At 42.9% G+C, this 21,002-nt stretch overlaps 1 protein-coding gene and 1 pseudogene across 1 annotated transcript; one reads left to right on the top strand and one right to left on the bottom strand.

Annotated features, from left to right (window-relative positions):
* Nucleotides 1-1,690: 1,690 nt before the first annotated feature.
* Nucleotides 1,691-5,495, top strand: LOC112219122 (dynein light chain roadblock-type 2). The gene is made up of 4 exons (XM_024380334.2): nt 1,691-1,837; nt 4,592-4,667; nt 4,845-5,012; nt 5,234-5,495. Exons 1-4 carry the CDS (start codon nt 1,835-1,837, stop codon nt 5,275-5,277), a joined length of 291 nt encoding a protein of 96 aa, XP_024236102.1. The 5' UTR covers nt 1,691-1,834; the 3' UTR covers nt 5,278-5,495.
* A 5,550-nt stretch (nt 5,496-11,045) lies between these two features.
* Nucleotides 11,046-20,452, bottom strand: LOC112218657 (annotated as a pseudogene).
* Between the last annotated feature and the right edge of the window lie 550 nt (nt 20,453-21,002).

Below are 21,002 nucleotides of genomic sequence, written 5' to 3' on the forward strand. Positions count from 1 at the left end.
TAAAACTGCCTTTTATCTCTCTGGCCTTGCTTGGACCTTGCTGGGGGTTCCCACGAAACTGTGCCGTGAGTGGCTTAAATCCAATCCGTTTTTCATATTGGACATACGTATTAGACCATACAAATTACACGCGGCAGGTAGCCTAGTGGTTAGAGCGTTGGGCCAGTAAAAATCTGTCATTCTGCCCCTGAGTAAGGCAGTTAACCCACTGTTCCCCGGGCGCCGAAGACTTGGATGTTGATTATGGCAGCCCCTGCACCTCTCTGATTCAGAGCGGTTGGGCTGAATGCGGAAGACACGTTTCAGATGAAGGCATTCAGTTGTACAACTGACGAGGTATCACCCTTTCCTTTCCATACATAAATATAGCCCCGTACAGGAAAAACTATCCATTGTTTGTGTTCATAAAATCAAGATCCAGTCTGCCCTTTTGTACTGTCGCCTTAAATCTCTGCGGACTGAATAATTCAGGACTATATGTTAAATACCAAACAATAAATTTACTATTTTAGTTTACTATTTTCTTGCTTCCAGTGTGAAATAAAACACCATTCCATACCAGACTTGCACTCTTGGTTTGCCCAATAATGAAAAACAGCTTCTATCACAAGGCCATCAGACTGTTAAACAGCCATCACTAACACAGAGAAACTGCTTCCTACATACATACTCAAAATCATTGGCCACTTTAATTCATTGATCACTAGTCACTTTAATAATGCCAGTTTAAAAATAACGTTTACGTATCATACATTACTCATCTCATATGTATATACTGTGTTTTATACCATCTATTGCATCTTGCCTATGCCGCTCGGTCATCGCTCATCCTTATATGTACATATTCTTATTCCAGCCCTTTAGATTCGTGTGTATTAGGTAGTTGTTGTGGAATTGTTAGATTACATATAATTTGAAACTTCTGTGTTACTGTTGATGATCAATTTCACGAAAAGTATTTAATTAATTTACTTCATCATGATATTTGTTATGAATAAATCATGCTTTTTACCAAATTGCGTCTCTCTTGACTTTTTGAATAAACCGATTGTTTGTTTGTAGAATGAGCAGCAATGCTCTTGGTAATGTATAGTCTGTGGATTTGGAAACTAGAAGCACCCCCCATTAACTGTGACATAACATACAGAAAATTGTGTACAGTGCAATATGAAAACAGATTGGATTTAAGCTGATATGCCACTCTTTAAGGGCCGCAGAATGAGCAGCGACACTCATTGGGATGTAAAATCTGTGGATGTGGAATCTAGAAGTGCTTCTGAGTAGAACACTGAGACACATGTATGGTGCAATAAATGATAGGCGTACACTAGAGGAGGCTGCTGAGGGGAGGACTGCTCATAATAATGCCTGGAACGACGCGAATGGAATGGAAACCATGTGTTTGATGTTGTTGATACCTTTCCACCTATTCTGCTCGAGCCATTACCACGTGCCTGTCCTCCCCAATTAAGGTGCCACCAACCTCCTGTGGCACACACACACAAAAACATTGTTAACCATTTAGGTTTGAAAAAAATAAATAAATAAATAAATCACAGAATATTTCATAGAAATACGTTTAATTCGTTTTTCTATGAAAAATATATCGATAATTGTGCACATTTTCCTTAATATTCGCCCAAATGATTCACTTACAACGTTTACAGGACGGGACTCTTATTCTGAAGGATTCCAAAAATCCGTGACCCAGAAATACTTAGTTATTCTTGCCCGCTTCACAGCGGTATCACTGAGGAAGAAAGAACAGAAGGCGACAGGAAGAAAGAAATCTGCCTGCTGGACAACAACAACAATATTGACAGCACCTTCAAATATGGTACAAAAAAATATAATTAATAATTTTAACATGACATGTTTTGCCTCATGTAAAATGTTTCATAATAGTTATGTAAAGGGTAGATACGTGACGGCAACAACAGCAAATATCCATTATCAACCCATCCCACTTTACTTAAGCTTGCTAGCTAACGTTATGCTAGCTCTCGAAAACCCTTCCTAAACGGGTTTCAACGGTTACGTTCGCCCGCATTTAGCTCCATGTGAACCACAATTCCGACGCTGTGTTTAAATGTTTAGGAAAGGCAATCATCGATTTCAAACCTGTTTTCGAAACATATTCTGATATTCCCCTTATCTTTTATATCAGGAAGAGTCTTTCAAATAAAATCATAGCTATAATTCAAATCAACTGTTATTTAATATAACAGGTGTATCCCTTACAGTGAAATGCTTACTTACAAGCCCCTTAACAATGCTTTAAGAAGTTAAGAAAAACGTGTTAAGTAAAACGTAGATAAGTTAAATAAATAAATAAAAGTAACAAATAATTCAACAGCAGCAGTAAGAATAAGAATAGCGAGGCTATATAGGGGGTTACCATTCAATGTGCGGGGCACCGGTTAGTCGAGGTAATTGAGGTAATATGTAGAGTTAAAGTGACTATGCATAGATAACAAACAGAGAGTAGCAGCAGTGTAAAAGAGGGGTCTGGGTAGCCCTTTGATGAGCTGTCTTATGGCTTGGGGGTAGAAGCCTTTTGGACCTAGACTTGGCGCTCCGGTACCGCTTGCCGTGCGGTAACAGAGAGAACAGTCTATAACTAGGGTGGCTGGAGTCTTTGACAATTTTTAGGGCCTTCCTCTGACAACGCCTGGTATAGAGGTCCTGCATGGCGGGAGGCTTGGCCCCAGTGATGTACTGGGCCGTACGCACTACCCTCTGTAGCTTTTGAAGATCTGAGGCCCCATGCCAAATCTTTTCAGTCTCCTGAGGGGGAATAGGCTTTGCGTGCCTTCTTCACGACTGTCGTAGTGTGTTTGGACCATGAAAGTTTGTTGATGTGGACATCAAGGAACTTGAAGTGCTCAACCTGCTCCACTGCAGCCCTGTTGATGAGAATGGGGGTGTGCTCTGTCCTCCTTTTCCTTAAAAAAAAATTGTAATACAATTTTTACCCCCCTTTTCTCCCCAATTTCGTGGTATCCAATTGTTAGTAATTACTATCTTGTCTCATCGCTACAACTCCCGTACAGGCTCGGGAGAGACGAAGGTCGAAAGCCATGTGTCCTCCGAAACACAACCCAACCAAGCCGCACTGCTTCTTAACACAGCGCGCCTCCAACCCGGAAGCCAGCCGCACCAATGTGGCGGAAGAAACACCGTGCACCTGGCTACCTTGGTTAGCATGCACTGCGCCAGGCCCGCCACAGGAGTTGCTGGTGTGCGATGAGACAAGGATATCCCTACCGGCCTAACCTGGACGACGCTAGGCCAATTGTGCGTCGCTCCACGGGCTCCCCGGTCGCGGCTGGCTGCGACAGAGCCTGGGCGCGAACCCAGAGTCTCTGGTGGCGCAGTGGTCTAGGACACTGCATCGCAGCGCTAGCTGTGCCACCAGAGAGTCTGGGTTCGCGCCCGGGAGGCCCTGTCCTCCTTTTCCAGTAGTCCACAATCATCTCCTTTGTCTTGATCATGTTCAGGGAGAGGTTGCTGTCCTGGCACCACACGACCAGGTATCTGACCTCCTCCTTATAGGCTGTCTCATCGTTGTTGGTGATCAGGCCTACCACTTGTGTCATCGGCAAACTTGATGATGGTGTTGGCGTCGTGCCTGGCCATGCAGTCAGGAAGTACAGGAGGAGACTGAGCACACACCCCTGAGGGGCCCTGTGTTGATGATCAGTGTGGCAGATGTGTTACCTACCCTTACCCCCTGGGGGCGGCTTGTCAGGAAGTCCAGGATCCAGTTGCAGAGGGAGGTGTTTAGTGCCAGGGTCCTTAGCTTAGTGGTGAGCTTTGAGGGCACTATGGTGTTGGAACGATGAGCTGTAGTCAATGAATAGTATTCCCACATAGGTGTTCCTTTTGTCCAAGTGGGAAAGGGCAGTGTTGAGTGCAATAGATATGACATCATCTGTGGATCTGTTGGGGCGGTATACAAATTGGAGTGGGTCTAGGGTTTCTGGGATAATGGTGTTGATGTGAGCCATGACCAGCCTTTCAAAGCACTTCATGGCTACAGATGTGAGTGCTACGGGTCGGTAGTCATTTAGGCAGGTTACCTTCGTGTTCTTGGCCAGTTTTGCACAGATCCACAATTTGTGTGCCTCCAGTTGACGAACTACACTTACACACAGGTGTTCTGAGCACGCTAGATACAGTAGCCAATTATCACAGTTGGCCGACTATGTCTTCCGTCTGTTTTCCATAAACCAGCGATGTTACATGTGGATATGGCCATGTGGGAACACTAACCCTATAAAGGAGTGTAGTAATTTAAGCTTTTGTTTTTGGTAAATGTATTTATTTCTGAAGATGTATTGCTTATATTTCCAAAAACATACCGCAAGCGATGCATGTTACTGTTTAAAGCAAGCTTCAAGGCTCTTAACAAAACTTCCCCAGTCAGAAGATAATATCATCAATAGTCACTAAAGTGGTTAGCTTCTATGAATGCGGTAACATTTATGCTAACTGTTGACTGTCTTGAGGGTCTTGGTCAGATGAGCGTGCTAAAGCTGCTTGCTAAAGCATAAAGATGTCGTGCTGTTTTATTTTCTCCCCTAAACAGGCAGAAGTTGAGGAGACACTAAAGAGAATTCAAACTCACAAAGGTGTAATTGGAACAATAGTTGTTAATGCCGAGGGTAAGCAATACAATCCCATGCCTACATTCTCTTATAGGAGCTGTGCCTATAGCCACAAATATGTGGAGACAATTTTACACTTTAGACATACAATTTGAATGTATCTAGCAGGCTAACTAATCAGTACTACTCTCATCACCTCTACTAAAGTTGATGCTATGTGTTGGTCATTCTCAGGTATCCCAATCAGAACTACCTTAGACAACTCCACTACGGTGCAGTATGCTGGTCTGCTACACCAGCTCACTATGAAAGCCAGGAGCACAGTCCGAGACCTTGACCCTCAGAACGACCTGACCTTCCTCCGCATCCGCTCCAAGAAGCATGAGATCATGGTGGCACCTGGTGAGTGAAGCAGAGGTGTCTGGGCCTCCCTCGAGAACCTGAACCACATGTGAACATCAATATATCTGACACATCGATATTGTGCGGTTCATTTATGAACTATTTCATTAATTGTTTAAAGTAAAGTTAATGAAACAATTACATTTAATAAAACACATTCAGTGAAATGTAATGAGACACATTCAGTGGTTTTACAGTTTGTTTTCTCCTCTCTCTTCCAGACAAGGAGTATCTATTGATAGTAATCCAGAACCCCAGTGAATAGCCCCAGGATGTTCCTGTGAGAGTCAGGCTGTAGCTCCTCACACACTGATCTTTCAAGAATATATGTTTTGTTTAGCTTAACCACACTTTTTGCTTTCTTTGTATTTTCTTTTTTGTCTACTTTTTAAACTCTGCAATATGATGCCTTACTCAATATACTAATTATCTTCCTTAGCCATCGTCATCAATTCAAAACAATAAACAAGGATGTCATAACAATTGTATGTCTGGATGTCCTTTTTTTCCAGTTTCCGATGTCCACACCTGTATGATATGATTTTTTTTTTTAAATTTATTTCACCAGGTAGGCCAGTTGAGAACAAGTTCTCATTTACAACTGCGACCTGGCCAAGATAAAGCAAAGCAGTGCGACAAACAACAACAACACAGTTACACATGGGATAAACAAATGTACAGTCAATAACACAATAGAAAAAGTCTATGTACAGTGAGATTAGGGAGGTAAGGCAATAAATAGGCCATAGAGGTGAAATAATTGCAATTTAGCATTAACACTGGAGTGATAGCTGTGCAGATGATGATGTGCAAGTAGAGATACTAGGGTGCAAAAGAGCAAATAAATAAATAATATGGGGATAAGGTAGTTGGGCGTGCTATTTACAGATGGGCTGTGTACAGGTACAGTGATTCGTAAGCCGCTCTGACGGCTGATGCTTAAAGTTGGAGAAGGAGATATAAGTTTCCAGCTTCAGTGATTTTTTTGCAATTCGTTCCAGTCATTGGCAGCAGAGAACTGGAAGGAAAGGCGGCCAAATGAGATGTTGGCTTTGGGTATCACCAGTGAAATTTTCCATGCTGGAGCGCATACTATGGGTGTTGCTATAGTGACCAGTGAGCTGAGATAAGGCGGGGCCTTACCTAGCAAAAACGTATAGATGACCTGGAGCCAGTGGGTTTGGCGACAAATATGTATCGAGGGCCAGCCAACGAGAGCATACAGGTGGGTAGTATCTGGAGCTTTGGTGACAAATCGGATGGCACTGTGATAGACTACATCCAATATGCTGAGTAGTGTTGGAGGCTATTTAGTAAATGACATCGCCAAAGTCAAGGATCGGTAGGACAGTCAGTTTTACAAGGGTATGTTTGGCAGCATGAGAGAAGGAGGCTTTGTTGCGAAATAGGAAGCCGATTCTAGATTTAATTTAGGATTGGAGATGCTTAATGTGAGTCTGAAAGGAGAGTTTACAGTCTAACCAGACACCTAGGTATTTGTAGTTGTCCACATATAAGTCAGAACCATCCAGAGTAGTGATGCTAGCCGGGCGGGCGCGTGCGTGCAGCAATCGGTTGAAGAGCATGCATTTAGTTTGACTAGCATTTAAGAGCGGTTGGAGGCAACGGAAGGAGTTTTGTAAGGCATTGAAGCTCGTTTGGAGGTTTGTTAACACAGTGTCAAAAGAAGGGCCAGATGTATACAGAATGGTGTCGTCTGCGTAGAGGTGGATCAGAGAATCACCAGCAGCAAGAGCGACATCGTTGATATATATATAGAGAAAAGAGTCGGCCCGAGAATTGCACCCTGTGGCACCCCCATAGAGACTACTAGAGGTCCAGACGACAGGCCCTCTGATTTGACATACTGAACTCTATCTGAAAAGTAGTTGGTGAACCAGGCGAGGCAGTCATTTGAGAAACCAAGGCTATTGAGTCTGCCGATAAGAATGCGGTGATTGACAGAGTCAAAGCCTTGGCCAGGTCGATGAAGATGGCTGCACAGTACTGTATTTTATCGATGGAGGTCATGATATTGTTTAGGACCTTGAGCGTGGCTGAGGGGCACCCTTGACCAGCTCGGAAACCAGATTGCATAGTGGAGAAGGTACGGTGGGATTCGAACTGGCTGGTGATATGTTTGTTAACTTGGCTTTCAAAGATTTTAGAAAGGCAGGGCAGGATGGATATAGGTCTATAACGGTTTGGGTCTAGAGTGTCTTCCCCTCTGTAGAGGGGGATGACCGCGGCAGCTTTGCAATTTTTGGGGATCTTAGACGATACAAAAGAGAGATTGAACAGGCTCGTAATAGGGGTTGCAACATTTTCGCAGATCATTTTAGAAAGAGAGGGTCCAGATTGTCTAGCCCTGCTGATTTGTAGGGATCCAGATTCTGCAGCTCTTTCAGAACCTCCACAGTCTGGATTTGGGTGAAGGAGAAGCAGGAGGGGGCAAGTTTCTGTGGGGGGTGCAGAGCTCTTGAGTGGGGTAAGGGTAGCCAGGTGGAAAGCATGGCCAGCCGTTGAAAAATGCTTATTGACATGATCGATTATCATAGATTTATCGGTGGTGACAGTGTTTCCTAGCCTCAGTACAGTTGGCAGCTGGGAGGAGGTGCTCTTATTCTCCATGGACTTTACAGTGTCCCAAATTTTGGGGGAATTAGTGCTACAGGATGCAAATTTCTGTTTGAAAAAGCTAGCCTTAGCTTTCCTAACTGACTGTGTATATTGGTTCCTGACTTCCCTGAAAAGTTGCATATCGCGGGGGCTATTTGATGCTAATGCAGTACGCCACAGGATGTTTTTGTGCTGGTCAAGGACAGTCAAGTCTTGGGTGAACCAAGGGCTATATCTGTTCTTATTTCTAATTTTTTTGAATGGGGCAGGCTTATTTAAGATGGTGAGGAAAGCACTTTTAAAGAGCAACCAGGCATCCTCGACTGACGGAATGAGGTCAATATCCTTCTAGAATACCCGGGCCAGGTCGATTAGAAAGGCCTGCTCACTGAAGTGTTTTAGGGAGCGTTTGACAGTGATGAGGGGTGGTCATTTGACCGCGGACCCAGTGATTGCTGAGATCCTGGTTGAAGACAACAGAGGTGTATTTAGAGGGCAAGTTGGTCAGGATGATATCTATGAGGGTGCCGATGGTTACGGATTTATGTTTGTACCTGGTAGGTTCCTTGATAATTTGTGTGAGATTGAGTGCATCTAGCTTAGATTGTAGGACGGCCGGGGTGCTAAGCATATCCCAGTTTAGGTCACCTAACAGTACGAACTCTGAAGATAGATGTGGGGCAATCAATTCACATATGGTGTCCAGGGCACATCTGGGGCATGAGGGGGGTCTATAACAAGCAACCACAGTGAGATACTTACTTCTGGAAAGGTGGATTTTTTAAAGTATAAGCTCGAATTGTTTGGGCACAGACCTGGATAGTATGACAGAACTCTGCAGGCTATCTCTGCAGTAGATTGCAACTCCGCCCCCTTTGCCAGTTCTATCTTGTCTGAAAATGTTGGGGATGGAAATTCCAGAATTTATGGTGCCATCCCTAAGCTAGGATTCAGACACGGCTAGGACATCAGGGTTGGCGGAGTGTGCTAAAGCAGTGAATAAAACAAACGTAGGGATGAGGCTTCTGATGTTAACATGCATGAAACCAAGGCTTTTACGGTTACAGAAGTCAACAAATGAGAGCACCTTAGGAATAGGTGTGGTGCTGGGAGCAACAGGGCCTGGGTTAACCTCTACATCACCAGAGGAGCAGAGGAGGGGTAGGATAAGCGTACGGCTAAAGGCTATAAGAACTGGTCATCTAGTGCGTTGAGGACAAAGAAGGAAAGGAGCAGATTTCTGGGCGTGGTAGAATCAATTCAGGGCATAATGTACAGACAAGGGTATGGTATGATGTGAGTACAGTGGAGGTAAACCTAGGCATTGAATGACAATGAGAGTGGTTGCATCTCTGGAGGCAACAGTAAAACCAGGTGAGGTCTCCGCATATGTGGAGGGTGCGACAAAATAGCTATCTAAGGCATTTAGGGCAGCAGTAGACAAGGCATATTGGCGTTAGGAGAGGCATGAGTAGCCATATAATCATAGGGTCCAATGAGCAGCACTAAGTGATTCGGGGCATTTCTGTAGTTGCTAGTACGCTAGGTGAGCTGGAGACACAGCGATTCAGAAAGCTAGCGGGCCTTGGCCAGCAGATGGATCTTTGGCGATGTCGCAACGGAAAAGCCTGTTGAAACCACCTCGGACGATTATGTCGGCAGACCAGTCGTGATGGATCGGCGGGGCTCCGTGTCGGCAGTAAAGGGTCCAGGCCAATTGGCAAAAGAGCTATTGTAGCCCAACAATTAGCTGTTGGACCTCTTCGGCTAGTCGGGAGATGGGCCTAGCTTGAGGCTAGCTCAAGGCTAACTGGTGCTTGCTTTGGGACAGAGACGTTAGCCAGGAGTAGCCACTCGGATTGCAGCTAGCTAGCTACGATGATCCGGTGTAAAGGTTCAGAGCTTGCGGTAGGAATCCGGAGATGTGGTAGAGAAAAAGCAGGACAAAGTTTATGTCTCAGTTGTTGAATCTTATGTTCATACAAATATTTACACGTTAAGTTTGCTGAAAATTAACACAGTTGACAGTGAGAGGACGTTTCTTTTTTTGCTGAGTTTATTATTCTATGGTGTGAACTCAAATCAAATACCAGGACGGCCCAGTAGAGGGCATACATGGGCTGTCACTGTGCATTCTCAGTGCTGTGATATTCACATCTTGAAAACAAATGTTCAGAATTTTTCCTGTATGTGGGTGTTGTCATGTATAGAACATTGGGCGAATTCATTTTGCATTGCACGGTGCCCCGGGTAGGCGGCGTTTGTACATTTTAGACCAATCCATTGGTCCTTAACCGAAATCTCCACCCACCTGGGGCACCGGGTTATGCAAAACACACTTGCCCAATGATGGAAATGTTACTAGTGACCAAAACAAGTGCATATCCACCACAGCCACTACTGCTGGAGGTGGGGCATGTGGTCTACATGTGCCTCTCCTCAGGTTACAGGTTCTTGAATGGAACTACAATACAAGCTCACAAATCATTGGCTCACTTTAATTGGACTGAATTTTTTTCTTCACATTTTACAATGTTTCTCTAATATTTAGCTATTTATTTGCATGGTAGGTCATTAAATATGGACATGTTGGTCATATTATATATTAATTTATACCATATTATACTTAATTTGCTTATACATATTTGTTGATTGAACAATCTGTTTTGTTACATATCATTTTGTAGTTTTCATATACATACTTTTGTTGTTGTTGTGGTTTTCATATAAATCCTCTGGTTTCCAACATCACCTGCACTGTATGTCTTTCACTAGTTTTTTTGTGTGTGAATAACTAAACTGTATATGTGTATCATTGAATAGGTGTCAGTATCCTCACAGATGAGTCATCATAATAAAACCCAAACGCAGGATGGAGGGGCTGTGTGAGTGTGGTCAGAACTCTGTGGAGGAGGGTCATTGTGTCAGAGACACTAAAAGGACAGAGTTCCTGCCCTGTGGTCCATGTACACTCCTACTCTGGAGGGACAGGGGACAGGGATATCCGTTGTGTTTTGATTGTGCCAGAAAGTGTGAATGGGTGAGTTGCAGTTCAAACACCAGAACTGATAATTCCATCAGAAATCACTCTCATATTCCTCTCTATCCCTGCTGATGCTTTTGTATGAGACAGCTACTCTCTCCCTGCTCCACTCTACTTCCCAGTAGCAGGCTTCAGCCAGACCCTTTCAATGTCGATAAATCTGTCTGGATGGTAAGGATAGGACTGAGACTCTTCTACATATCCCCTTTCTGTTCCCCTCAGACAGCCAGAGGTACTCATTGGCTGGGTCTGGATCCAAAGTGAGCTAGCAGGAGACTGAGAAAAACAAATAAATATGTTTTATGAAATGCCATTAGGTGTGTGGGTTTGTGTTTCTGCGATTGCTAGTAAATGGTCATGAGTATGCATACTTATGGGGTATATACACTGTACTGTATGTTTATTTCGTAGTAGAATTAGAACAAAATAGCTTACATTTCAAGAACTCTCTGGTATTGGGATCAGTAAGTGGAACAATGTAAACATTTTTCTCTAATGAATAAAAATCGTCATATTAATGGTCATTGTTCACAATTATCACTTGGTAACATTCTTGTAAAAATATTCAATATTCAATTTCCCAGATATATTTCTGTCAATATGTGTTCATCATTACCTGCTCCAGATATCTTCACCATGTTCTTTTTCATCAAGTTTTGTAGTGGCTTTTTCAGGTCAGAGACACATTTCTTCACACAATCATAAGATTTGTGTGAGTTGACAGAGATGCTGGGTAAGGCTTTAGATCCAGGAAGGACACAGAGAGACTGGAAACTCTACTGAGAGATAAATAAATGAAAGAAAAAGACTGAGAAGCAAAGGCATTTACAATCTAAAACTTTTTGAGATCAGGGAAAATTAGACAGGTGTCCCATAAAATGACAACAATTCCACATGGTCTTTCAGAGGACAAGATGGAGCAAACACCATATTGCCTTACCTATCCAATCCTCTCTGATCTACACAAGCTCCTATGTAGGGGATGATTTGGTATTCAGGGATCATGTGAGACTGCTCAGGCCTGTACAGAACCAGTGATGTAACCTAGGTTGTCACCTGGAGGAAATGGATGTGGGCCTCTGTGTGAGAGAGCTGCTTTATATCAGCATCTTTCCTCCTCAGCTCAGCCACCTCCTGCTCCAGTTGCTCCAGGAGTCCTTCAGCCCAACTCACTTCAGCCTTCTCCTGGGCTCTGTTCAGCTCCTTCACCTCAGAGTGCCTTGTTTTAATGGAGTGGATCAGCTCAGTAAAGATCCTCTCACTGTCCTCCACTGCTGCCTGTGCAGAGTGCTGTTAGGACACACAGAGAGCAGGGGGGTCCATTTGAACAGCCCATTCACCCAGCTCTCATCAGGATCCTAGACAGCCTGTAATATATACAGTACCAGTCAAAAGTTTGGAAACACCTACTCATTCAAGGGTTTTTCCTTATTTGTACTTTTTTCTACATTGTAGAATAATAGTGAAGACATCAAAACTATGAAATAACACATATAGAATCATGTAGTAACCAAAACAAGTGTTAAACAAATCTAAATATATTTTATATTTGAGATTATTCAAAGTAGCCACCCATTGCCTTGATGACAGTAGGTGTGTCCAAACTTTTGACTGGTACTGTACTTATGGTATAACACTCACCTTTAGATAGTCCACAGCCTGTCTCAGCTCCTGTATCTCCTCCTCTCTTTCCTGGATTATCTGGTTGAATTTCTGATGAATCTTCCCAATGTGTTTGTGCAGAGAAATACATCATACCACATTGAAACAAATGTAGTGTCTAATACTGGGGCGGCAGGGTAGCCTAGTGGTTAGCGCATTGGACTAGTAACCAGAAGGTTGCAAGTTCAAATCCCTAAAGCGACAAGGTAGAAATCTGTCTTTCTGCCCCTGAACAGGCAGTTAACCCACTGTTACTAGGCCGTCATTGAAAATAAGAATTTGTTCTTAACTGACTTCCCTAGTTAAATAAAGGTTAAAAATGAGAGACCATGTATACATATAGTTTAGGCTGAAATTAAATAGTGTGGGGTGGCATGCTATCTGTTTAGATTATGTATAGAGCTAGAAGATAGACACATTTTTGTAAATAGCCTGTGTGAGATCTTACAGTGGGGTTCCTATCCTTACCAGTTTCTATCCTTTCTGGTGCAGCTGAACCAGCATCATGGCCTATATGTTCATCCATTGTACACAGATACAGCAGTAAATCTCTAGCAGTTTGTCATGATGAGATTGTATTTTCTCCTGTAGTTGTGTCAATGCTTTGACCAGTTTGTGCTTCTTAAAGGCAGGGGATTCATTGTGAGTTTGAGATGAGTCTCACAGTAAGAGGCCAGACACACCAGACAGGACTTGACTGCTTTGAGTTCTCCCAGTGCAGATGTCACACTCTACATTTCCAGGTCCAGTTTAACAGAGAGCTGGAGGAGCAGCTCGGGGTCCTGTTTTCTTTAGTTTTCCACCAATTCAGCCAGAAGAGTGTTTTTCTTCAGAACAGGCCTGGGAATGAAGCTGTCCTTACACAGGGGATAGCTGTAGACAGCCATCGGGTCATCCAGATCCCATCATCCCTAAATACGGGTGGGTATAATTTGTGGAACGTTAAAACAGGAATCTGTTCCAAAAACTTCGTAAAGTGCACGGTTGCCAACAAATGCATACAAAGTAACACTATCAATTCACCTAACGTTAGCGAAATAGCTGCCATATAGGCATCAACTCACCACGTAACGTATTCTTAATGTTTGTCAATAGGCTACCAGAGTGAGGACAGACATTTTTTCGGAATAAACATGGTGAGGGAAAAACGTAATTAATTAGTCCACTACCTACCCGGTATCATATTCTGCCGCAATACAACTTTGTATGCGTTATTTGTAGGCAACCTTGCTATTTACGAAGTTTTTGGAACAGATTCCTGTTGAAACGTTCAACAAATTATACCCACCCAACAGCTGAACTGAACCCGATATTTTAAAAAGACCTACCTAAAACGTGTAGTTATTTAGTGCACCACCGATTAAAACCTGTTTCTAACAAGTTTCCAGTTTTAATGAGGAATTTAAAAAAAAATCACTACACAGTGTTTGTAGTAGAGTAACAAAGACCATATACGTTTCCTTCTTTTCCTGTGGCTTCCTGGTTTTGTCCGTGATGATAGGTACCAGGTCTGCCCAGAAGAGGGTGCAAGTGGGCTGTCACTGGACTGAGAATAGAGATGCCGAAATCTCACAACAAATCACTGTCTCATTTTTGTTAGACTCATAGTAGGATACTTCATACATAATATCCAACTCCAGACCTGACTGCCTTCGACCAGCACAAAAACATGCTGTGGCAGACTGCAATACAATAGAATTATCCCCACAATTATGCAACTGTTCAGGGAAGTCAGGAACCAATACACGCAGTCAGTTAGGAAAGCAAAGGCTAGCTTTTTCAAACAGAAATTTGCATCCTGTAGCTCTAACTCAAAAGAGTTCTGGGACACTGTAAAGTTCATGGAGAACAAGAGCACCTTCTCCCAGCTGCCCACTGCAATGAGGCTAGGTAACACTGTCACCACTGATAAATCTATGATAATCGAGAATTTCAATAAGCATTTTTCTATGGCTGGCCATGCTTTCCTCCTGGCTACCCCATCCCCGGCCAACAGCTCCGCACCCCCCGCAGCTACTAGCCCAAGCCTCCCCAGCTTCTCCTTCACCCAAATCCAGATAGCGGAGGTTCTGAAAGAGCTGCAAAACCTGGACCCGTACAAATCAGCTGGGCTAGACAATCTGGACCCTTTCTTTCTAAAATTATCCGCCACCATTGTTGCAACCCATATTACCAGTCTGCTCAACCCCTCTTTCGTATCGTCCGAGATCCCCAAAGATTGGAAAGCTGCCGCAGTCATCCCCCTCTTCAAAGGGGGTGACACTCTAGACCCAAACTGTCACTGACCATTTTGAATCCCACCATACCTTCTCCGCTGTGCAATCCGGTTTCGGAGCCGGTCACGGGTGCACCTCAGCCACTCTCATGGTACTAAACGATATCATAACCGCCATCGATAAAAGACAGTACTGTGCAGCCGTCTTCATCGACCTGGCCAAGGCTTTCAACTCTGTCAATCACCGTATTCTTATCGGCAGACTCAACAGCCTTGGTTTCTCAAATGACTGCCTCGCCTGGTTCACCAACTACTTATCAGACAGAGTTCAATGTGTCAAATCGGAGGGCCAGTTGTCCGGACCTCTGGCAGCCTCTATGGGGGTACCACAGGGTTTAATTCTCAGGCCGACTCTTTTCTCTGTATATATCAACAATGTCGCTCTTGCTGCGGGTGATTCCCTGATCCACCTCTACTCAGACAACACCATTCTGTATACATCTGGCCCTTCTTTGGACACGGTGTTAACAAACCTCCAAACGAGCTTCAATGCCATACAACACTCCTTCCGTGGCCTCCAACTGCTCTTAAACGCTAGTAAAACTAAATGCATGCTTTCCCACCGTTCATGGCTTGCACCCGCCGCCCGACTAGCATCACTAATCTGTTGAATTCACATTAGTTGACAACTCAACCAAATGTAAATCAAAACTACACATGGAATAAACAAGCGTACAGTCAATAACACAATAGAAAAAAAGAAAGTCTATATACAGTGTGTGCAAATGGCGTGAGGAAGTAAGGCAATAAATAGTCCATAGTAGCAAGTAATTATAATTTAGCACATTAATGATAGATGTGCAGATGATGATGTGCAAGTAGAGAGAGTAGTTGACCAAATATAAACTCAACAAAACATTTCACCATGTCATTGGATTTAGCTAAAAATTTAGGTGAAAAAATACTAAATTCCCTTATGTTGATGACTTTTTGCAAATCCAATCCATTTTCCACATTGCTTTATTTTGTTGAAAGGACATGTAAACAACATTGGTTCAACCAATTTTTGCGCAATTTTTTTACCTAAGATGTTTTGTTTGACTTAGTATAATTAGGGGTTCACAGCCATGGTTTGTATTCTATATTCTTTTTATAAGCAGTCCCACATAAACACTCATATCTGCTGCCTAATTTGACATAGAGACTTGAAACTATGTATGTATGTACTGTAGGTATCTTTCCTAATGCTGAACAAATGTGCATCAAGGATCCATAAGGTCTGTCAGGCTAGATTTTCCACCGTCATGGACATTCTTTTTTACCTTACAAGCCAGCCGCACCAATGTGTCGGAGGAAACACCGTGCACCTGGCGACCTGGTTAGCACGCACTGTGCCCGGCCCGCCACAGGAGTCGCTAGTGTGCGATGAGACAAGGATATCCCTACCGGCCAAACCCTTCCTAACCCGGACAAAGCTAGGACCTCCCGGTCGCACCTGGGAGGCTCTCAACTATGCAGTTTTAAGAAAAATAAGTGTTAAGTAAAGAATAGATGAGTAAAAAAAAAAAATGTAACAAGTAATTAAAGAGCAGCAGTAAAATAACAAGGGGGGTACCGGTCCAGAGTCAATATGCGCGAGCACCGGTTAGTCGAGGTAATATAGGTAATATCTACATGTAGGTAGAGTTAAAGTGACTATGCATAGATAATAAACAGAGGATAGCAGCAGCATAAAATAGGGGGGCAATGCAAATAGTCTGGGTGGCCATTTGATTAGCTGTTCAGGAGTCTTATGGGGGAGTCCCCCACTCCCTATTTTACGACACTGATACTCTCTGTTATTATCTATGCATAGTCACTTTAATAACTCTACCTACATGTAGATATTACCTCAATTACCTCGACAACCCGATGGCCCGCACATTGACTCTGTACCCGTACCCCCTGTATATAGCCTCGCTATTGTTATTTTACTGCTGCTCTTTAATTATTTGTTACTTTTATTTCTTATTTTTGTTAGGTTTTTTTCTTAACTGCATTGTTGGTTAAGGGCTTGTAAGTAAGCATTTCATGTGACAAATGCAATTTTATTTGATTTGATTCCAGTCTGTGTTAATAAAACAGTCCTCTAACTTAGTATCTGCTTCATCTAGTTTTTGCTTGTAAGCAGGAATCAGGAGGATAGAATTATGGTCAGATTTGCCAAATGGAGGGAGATCTTTGTACATGTCTCTGTGTGTGGAGTAAAGGTGGTCTAGAGTTTTCTTCCTTCTGATTGCACATTTAACATGCTGGCAGAAATGAGGTAAAATGGATTTAAGTTTCACTGCATTAAAGTCTCCGACCACTAGGAGCGCCACCTCTGGATGAGTGTTTTCCTGTTTGCTTATGGCCGTATACAGCTCATTGAGTGCGGTCTTAGTGCCAGCCTCGGTTTGTGGTGATAAATAGACAGCTACGAAGAGTTTAGATGAAAACTCTCTTGGTAAATAGTGTGGTCAACAGCTTACACCGAGATAGTCTACCTCAGGCGAGCAATACTTCAAAACTTCCTTAGATTTCATGTACCAGCTGTTGTTTACAAATATACATAGACCGCCACCCCTTGTCTTACCAGAGGCCGCTGTTCTATCCTACCGAAAAAGGTAAAAACCCATCTAGCTGTATGTTATTTATGTTGTCGTTCAGCCACGACTCTGTGAAACATAAGATATTACAGTTTTTAATGTCCCGTTGGTAGGATATACGTGCTCGTAGTTCGTCTATTCATATTATCCCTTTTATTATTGGCTAATAGGACTGATGGTAAAGGCAGATTATCCACTCAACAATAGAAATTGGTTAGGGGACCATAAAACGGCAACCATCTCCTCCAGAGCCATTATTATATCATACCATAACACTTTTAACTTAGTTTGAGAAAAGTCAAGGGATTGTTTAAGAGATGGCTGAGTTATCGATAAATCAGGAAATCGGATTTTACGTGTCAATTTAAGCCACTGTAAATCCACAGTGGCCTATCAACTTGTCATCGCGATCATGGATGTCCCTAAAATGAACTACACTGAATTTGGTATTGATTTCTCAAAAAACAAGGCAACTATTAACAACTTATTCTTTGCACATGTAACACTAATGCTCAAAATCATCTTCCCGTCATGAACCATACGTCAGATTCCCTCCAGATGTTGTATTTAGACTCATGATTGCACATAAAGGAAGGTAGTTCCTTCTTGAGTCCTTTTTGTCATTGTGTGAAACCTGTTCATTGCTGCTTGCAGCTCTATTATTTAATGAGTTTCTGCATTGGGTTAGCTTCTGAATGTGGTCCATCCATTATGTTTTCTTTCAGATATTATCAGCAGGCAGACCTACACATTTGCCTTTACTGGCCTCGATAGGCCTATAGCCTTTATATATCCACAGTTGTAACGTTATACCTTTTGCCATTAGCATGTGTAGCCTGCATTTATCTGGGTTTATATTTCTCTGCTATTATTTACTTATTCATATGCATGTTTATAATACAGATTTGTCACTGATCGTATGGAATGCATTCATACAACTGCCTGGTTCCCATTGAACTCTCTGTGGATCCTTAGCATTCAGCATTTAGCGGGTGGTTCAGAAGCTGACCACTCAGAACGGTTCCAGCTAGCTTTTATTTAAATGTTATTTTTTTACAGTCAGTGAACATGAAGTATGTGTGTGCATGCGTGTTTGCACTTTACTCACATTCTCTCTGGTCTTTTGCTCAGAAGGGCGAACAGTTGGAACTTTAGCCTCAGACACCCATCATCAGTTGGCTACAACAACTTTTAGGAGGGCAACATCACTGAGTGATGGTAATTTAGCCATCAAATGGCACAAATTATTTAATATCTCGCAAAAACTAATTTAGAAAAATAAGCCTTTAGTGCTTTCCCAGATATCCTGTCCATTTCTTCCTTGCAGATGGCTTGCAGTCACTCTTTCAGTTCAGAGTCAAATTTCCTTGCATGCTAAAATGAGACTGAACCTTTATTTAACTAGGCAAGTCAGTGAAGAACACATTTTTATTTAGAATGACCCAGGTCAACCTGGACGACACTGGGCGCCGCCCTATGGGACTCGCAATCACGGCCAGTTGTGACGCAGCCTGGATTTGAACCAGGGACTCAAGTGATGCCTTTTGCACTGGGATGCAGTGCCTTAGACTGCTGAACCTTTCGAGAGCTTAATGATAGTGGGTATAGCCTCAGATATAGGAGGGACACAGAGGGACTGGAAACTCTACGATATTGACAAAGACAAAGGTTGTTTTTTTAAGTACATTTCACTGAGAAAGAAGTCTAGAGATAGTCACTGGAAAGTCATTTGTGAGGGACATCTAGGATAGAGAAGCCACCTGGAGGAAATGGATGTGATCTGTGTGTGAAAGCTGCTCCAGCTCAGCATCTCTCTTCCTTAGCTCAGCCACCTCCGGCTCCAGTTGCTTCAGTCACATTTTAGCCTGTCTCACATCAGCCTTCCTCTGGGTTCTGATCAGCTCCTTCCCCTCGGAGCACCTTCCATCAATGGAGCGAATCAGCTCAGTAAAAAGGTCCTCTCACTGTCTTCCAATTACGCCTGTGCAGAGCATTTTTACGACACAGAGAGGATGGGGTCGATTTCAACCACCCTATTCACTCAGCTCTCGCCAGGACCCCAGACAGCCTGACTGTAATTTCACTATATATGGACCTAACATTCACCTTCAGAGAGACCACAGCCTGTCTCAGCTTCTGCATTTCCTTCTCTCTATCCTGGGTTTTCAGCTCAGATTTCTGCTGATTCTCCTCCAACTGCTTCTGCAAAGAAATGTATCATACCCATAGGATGATTCAATTGCTATCAGACAGGCTGCTGTGCATCTGACAAGGTAGTATCTGAATGTTGTCACTGTTTCATCTTGCTCCATCTCCTCCCATTGCCTTGCCATTGGAGTTTCTTCTTTATGTGAGAAATCTGGCTTTTCTGTACAATTGGTGATATTACTGAACAGACAGAAAACACTCCATTCTCAGCTCAAATGGGTTGGGCTTTACACTGATTGGATGACCTCTTTTCAAATTTAACCTATCATTCTCTGTTTTATATGTAAACCTAATAATAATAATGTAAATGTAATATTAACCAGATGGAACATGAGGTAGCAAAGAGTTAGCAACAGGTTGCGTAAACAAAACGTGTACGTGTGAGTCTCTCTACTCTTCGTATTACACTATTCTCAGTCACTGGTCTCGATGCTAGAGTAAAAGAGATGAGCAACTGTTTATATGTAGATGTATGATATTTAACTGTTCCAATCCTTACCTGTTTCTCAGTCCTTTCAGCTACAACAGACACTGTATCATGGCCTTTATGTTCATCCATCACACACAGCAGACAGATACAGTGTTGATCGGTACAGCAGTAAACCTCCAGCAATTTATTGTGATGAGAGCAGATCTTCTGTAGTTGTCCAGTGGCTTCATGTTTTTTTCCCGGGTTGAGGTCATTATGAAGTTTCAGGTGAGACTCACAGTAAGAGGCTGGACACAGCAGACAGGACTTGACAGCTATGAGTTTTCTCCCAGTGCAGATGTCACCCCACACCTAAAGGTCCATCTTATCAGAGATTAGGAGGAGCAGGTTGGAGTCCTGTCTTCAGTTTCTCCACTAATTCAGTAGAGGATTTTTCCTCAGAACAGGTCTTGGGGTGAAGGTCTGTCTGCACAGGGGACAGCTGTAGACACCTTTCAGATCATCCTGATCCCAGCAGTCCTTAATACAGCCCATACAGTAACTGTGTCCACAGGCAGTAGTCACTGGATCCTTCAGTAGGTCCAGACAGATTGAACAGGTAATCAAATCCTTATCTTCTAAAGTTGCTTCTGCCATGTTGATACACAGACTAACAGACTAAGCAGCAGAGTCTCAGAAATATGTTTAGTTTCCCTGTTTGTTCTGAGCAGTAGGAGTGGCTTCCACTGAACTTGAAACTTGGCTTTCTGCCTGGTTCAGAGTGAACTGAGATATCAGACCGTGTCTGGCTAGCAGAAGGCACATGTGGTCCATCACAACCAGAGAAAACCGGTTTATTGATACTGAAACATTTAAAGTGTTATGAGTCACATGTACAGGATACACATGAAATGCTGACTTGCAGGTTCCTTCTCAACAATGCAACAACAATTAGAAATAAAAAAGGATAAGAATACGAACAAAGTAAATGGCTCGGTAGAATAGAATAAACATTTTAAGGAAGGCACAATTTATAGATACACAATTTACAATATTTACATGTGTTTTGGGGAATGGGGGATTGGGGGGCAAGTGTTTAAATTGTGCAATATTTAGCAATCATTATAAGAGTCTGCTAGCAGCAGTTGTAATGTGTGTGTAGCATGAATGTATGTGTGTGTGTGTGTGTGTGTGTGTATGTTTATGA

This window comes from Oncorhynchus tshawytscha, linkage group LG19 (assembly GCF_018296145.1).
Source record: "Oncorhynchus tshawytscha isolate Ot180627B linkage group LG19, Otsh_v2.0, whole genome shotgun sequence".
Lineage (NCBI taxonomy): Eukaryota > Metazoa > Chordata > Actinopteri > Salmoniformes > Salmonidae > Oncorhynchus > Oncorhynchus tshawytscha.

What these genes read in the sequence shown, in the direction of transcription:
- LOC112219122 (XM_024380334.2), top strand. An exon ending in AATAGTTGTTAATGCCGAGG is followed by an intron (nt 4,668 to 4,844) that starts GTAAGCAATACA and finishes GGTCATTCTCAG; the next exon opens with GTATCCCAATCAGAACTACC. An exon ending in TGAGATCATGGTGGCACCTG is followed by an intron (nt 5,013 to 5,233) that starts GTGAGTGAAGCA and finishes TCTCTCTTCCAG; the next exon opens with ACAAGGAGTATCTATTGATA.